This window comes from Cynoglossus semilaevis, chromosome 10 (genome assembly GCF_000523025.1).
Source record: "Cynoglossus semilaevis isolate Cse_v1.0 chromosome 10, Cse_v1.0, whole genome shotgun sequence".
Lineage (NCBI taxonomy): Eukaryota > Metazoa > Chordata > Actinopteri > Pleuronectiformes > Cynoglossidae > Cynoglossus > Cynoglossus semilaevis.
The window spans coordinates 233,871-237,075 of NC_024316.1; the positions used below are offsets into that span (position 1 = coordinate 233,871).

The following is a 3,205-nucleotide window of genomic DNA, read 5'->3' on the forward strand; positions in this document are numbered from 1 at the left end:
TATCTATCTTATCTATCTATCTATCTATCTGTCTTATCTATCTTATCTATCTATCTATCTATCTATCTATCTAGCTGTCTCTTTAATCGGAGGACATCAGCATTTAAATCATAAATGTGCCCCTGGTGATCATCATTACATGTCTATCATGTCTCAGGAGCGAATGAGGAAACTGCTGAAGGTTTACGAGTTGTTAGGAGGAGAAGAAGACATTGTCAACCCAACCAATGAGCTGGTCAAAGAAGGGCACATCCTAAAACTGTCCAACAAGAACGGAACCACGCAGGACCGATATCTTATTCTGGTCTGTCTGTACATCTGTCTGTTTACTTTCACAGTCGTTAAGGCAGAGATTACTATTTGTTTGCTGTTATTTGTTGTGGTTATTGGTGCTTGTTTTCACCACTGTTTGAACCAGCCCGAGAAGGCTAAAACCTACATCAGCCTAAGTCTATGATACCTTACAATACCCTCACTGCTTTATATCACTGCTGGAACTAAAACTAAGACTCAAGGAGGTTACATGTCAGGGAATAATACTACCAATTAGATACAATAAAAATCACTGTGTCTTTTTGTCCAGAGGAACTAGCAAAAACTCACTATGACGATGACAAAAACTGTGAGTATTCATCCCAAGGATCGGAAAACAAAGCAATGTATTGATGGACCATTTGAAGGAACTTGTTTGAGAGGGACTAGAGGGGCCAAAAGACTACTCAAGTTTTACCAAATATATCTATATAAATATATTAATCTCTATCTGTTAATGTGTAACACAACACTATAACGGTATCTCATAATCTACAGTTAATCAAAATATGAACTGTCCCTTTGATCATGCGACCTGTGTCTCTACAGTTCAATGACCGCCTGCTTTACTGCGTCCCAAAGCTGCGTCTGATTGGTCAAAAGTATGGTGTCCGTGCTCGAATTGACGTCGATGGCATGGAGGTACGATGAGACTGATCAATCACATCATTGTCCTGTGTGTACACTCTTGCAGCTAACCCAGGGGTGGGCAACCTTTTTAGCATTTGTTTTTTGCCATCTTTTGGGCAAATGTAGGTATTGCTAATAAATGCTAATAAATTATATAATTTGGAAAAGTTTGGCTCGGGTCGGATTAAAAAGCTGAACGGGCCGCTTTCGGCTCCTGGGCCTTAGTTTGCCCATGCCTGATCTAACCCTAACCCCCGTCCATTTCTGTGACCTCCAGCTGAAGGAGACAAGTAGCGCAGCCATTCCTAGAACCTTCCTGGTGTTGGGAAAACAGCGATCCATTGAACTCCAGGCCAGGTATACACTGTGATATTACGACAGGTCTCATGACATCACTATGGCATCATGACACTAAGTCTGTCTTTGTCTTTGCAGGACAGAGGAGGAAAAGAAAGACTGGATCCAGGTATGAGCTCAGTCTGGTCCAACAGGTCTTCTGTTTTTGTTTTTTAACGTCATTACTACTTTGTTGTGAGATTAGATGCAAATGTTTAAAAAATATTGTCTTTTTCTCTCAAGTTTGGCCATATTTGATCTGAATTCAGACTGTGATTACACACTTTTCAACATGTTTTAGATGCTGTATTTTCCAGACTATAAGTCAAACTCTTTTTCATCCTTTGGCTGTCTTTGTGACTTACTCAGATGCAACTTATATATTAAAATATATAATTTCAGACATTTGTCTTTTCACACTGACAGCCGCTAGAGGGCACTCTAGGCTTGGGTACCATTATCTACTACTCCTGTACCACTGGCAATTAACGCTTGTTATTTAATATCCGTGTTCGTTATTTTCACACTGATAGCCGCTAGAGGGCACTCTAGGCTTGGGTACCATTATCTACTACTCCTGTACCACTGGCAATTAACGCTTGTTATTTAATATCCGTGTTCGTTATTTTCAAACTGATAGCCGCTAGAGGGCACTGTAGGCTTGTGTACCATTATCTGCTACTCTTGTACCACTGGAAATTCACGTTTGTTATTTAATATCCGTGTTCGTTATTTTCAAACTGATAGCCGCTAGAGGGCACTGTAGGCTTGTGTACCATTATCTGCTACTCTTGTACCACTGGAAATTCACGTTTGTTATTTAATTTCCATGTTCGTTATTTTCATACTGATAGCCGCTAGAGGGCACTGTAGGCTTGTGTACCATTATCTGCTACTCTTGTACCACTGGAAATTCACGTTTGTTATTTAATTTCCATGTTCGTTATTTTCACACTGACAGCCGCTAGAGGGCACTCTAGGCTTGTCTACCATTATCTACTACTCCTGTACCACTGGCAATTAACGCTTGTTATTTAATATCCGTGTTCGTTATTTTCACACTGATAGCCGCTAGAGGGCACTCTAGGCTTGTGTACCATTATCTACTACTCCTGTACCACTGGAAATTCACGTTTGTTATTTAATATCCGTGTTCGTTATTTTCACACTGATAGCCGCTAGAGGGCACTGTAGGCTTGTGTACCATTATCTGCTACTCCTGTACCACTTAAAATTACATGTTTGTTATTTTCACTAACACTGCTAGAGGGCACTGGTGCGACTTATGCTCTGGAGCAACCTACATATGTTTTTTTCTTATTCATTATGCATCTTTTTGCGAGTGCGATTTATAATCTGGAGCGACTATAGTCTGGAAAATACGATACTTCTCTGAAATCATCTGATGTGTTTTTGTGTGTGTGTGTGCATATTCACAGGCCATCCAGACAACCATTCAGAGACATGAACAGACAATGGAGAGCTTTAGATATTTGAACTGTTCAGTACGTGACGAAGAATCCACACCTCCTCACTCCCCGGTAACTTCAAACACACGTGCATGTAGACACACATGTTTGAGCACACAAAAACATGCCTTTTGAACCTGTCTCCCCCCCAACAGAGCTGTGCAGAGTTGGGAAAACGAGCTCCGACACCGATTAGAGAAAATGAGGTGACCCTCTGTATGAAGTGTCAGGAACCGTTTAATTCCATAACCAAGAGACGACACCACTGTAAAGCCTGTGGCCACGTATGTTGGATTTTGTTGTTGGAATAAAAACCTTTGTGTCATTGCATACAGTACAATGAAGATCAGTTACACTATATGACCAAAAGTATTGGCTCACCTGCCTTGACTCCTACTATGAACTGAAGTGCCATCCCATTCCTAACCCAGAGTTCAATATGATGTCGGTCCACCTTT

General features: G+C 40.8%; 1 protein-coding gene across 1 annotated transcript in view; it reads left to right on the plus strand.

Moving 5' to 3' along the window:
• The window catches only part of fgd1 (FYVE, RhoGEF and PH domain containing 1), a 19,463-nt gene that overhangs the window by 11,955 nt on the left and 4,303 nt on the right, over positions 1–3,205 (plus strand). Inside the window, 6 exon segments of the mRNA XM_017035653.2 lie at positions 158–304; positions 862–954; positions 1,220–1,299; positions 1,378–1,408; positions 2,718–2,819; positions 2,903–3,031. Coding sequence (XP_016891142.2) covers positions 158–304; positions 862–954; positions 1,220–1,299; positions 1,378–1,408; positions 2,718–2,819; positions 2,903–3,031 — 582 coding nt within the window.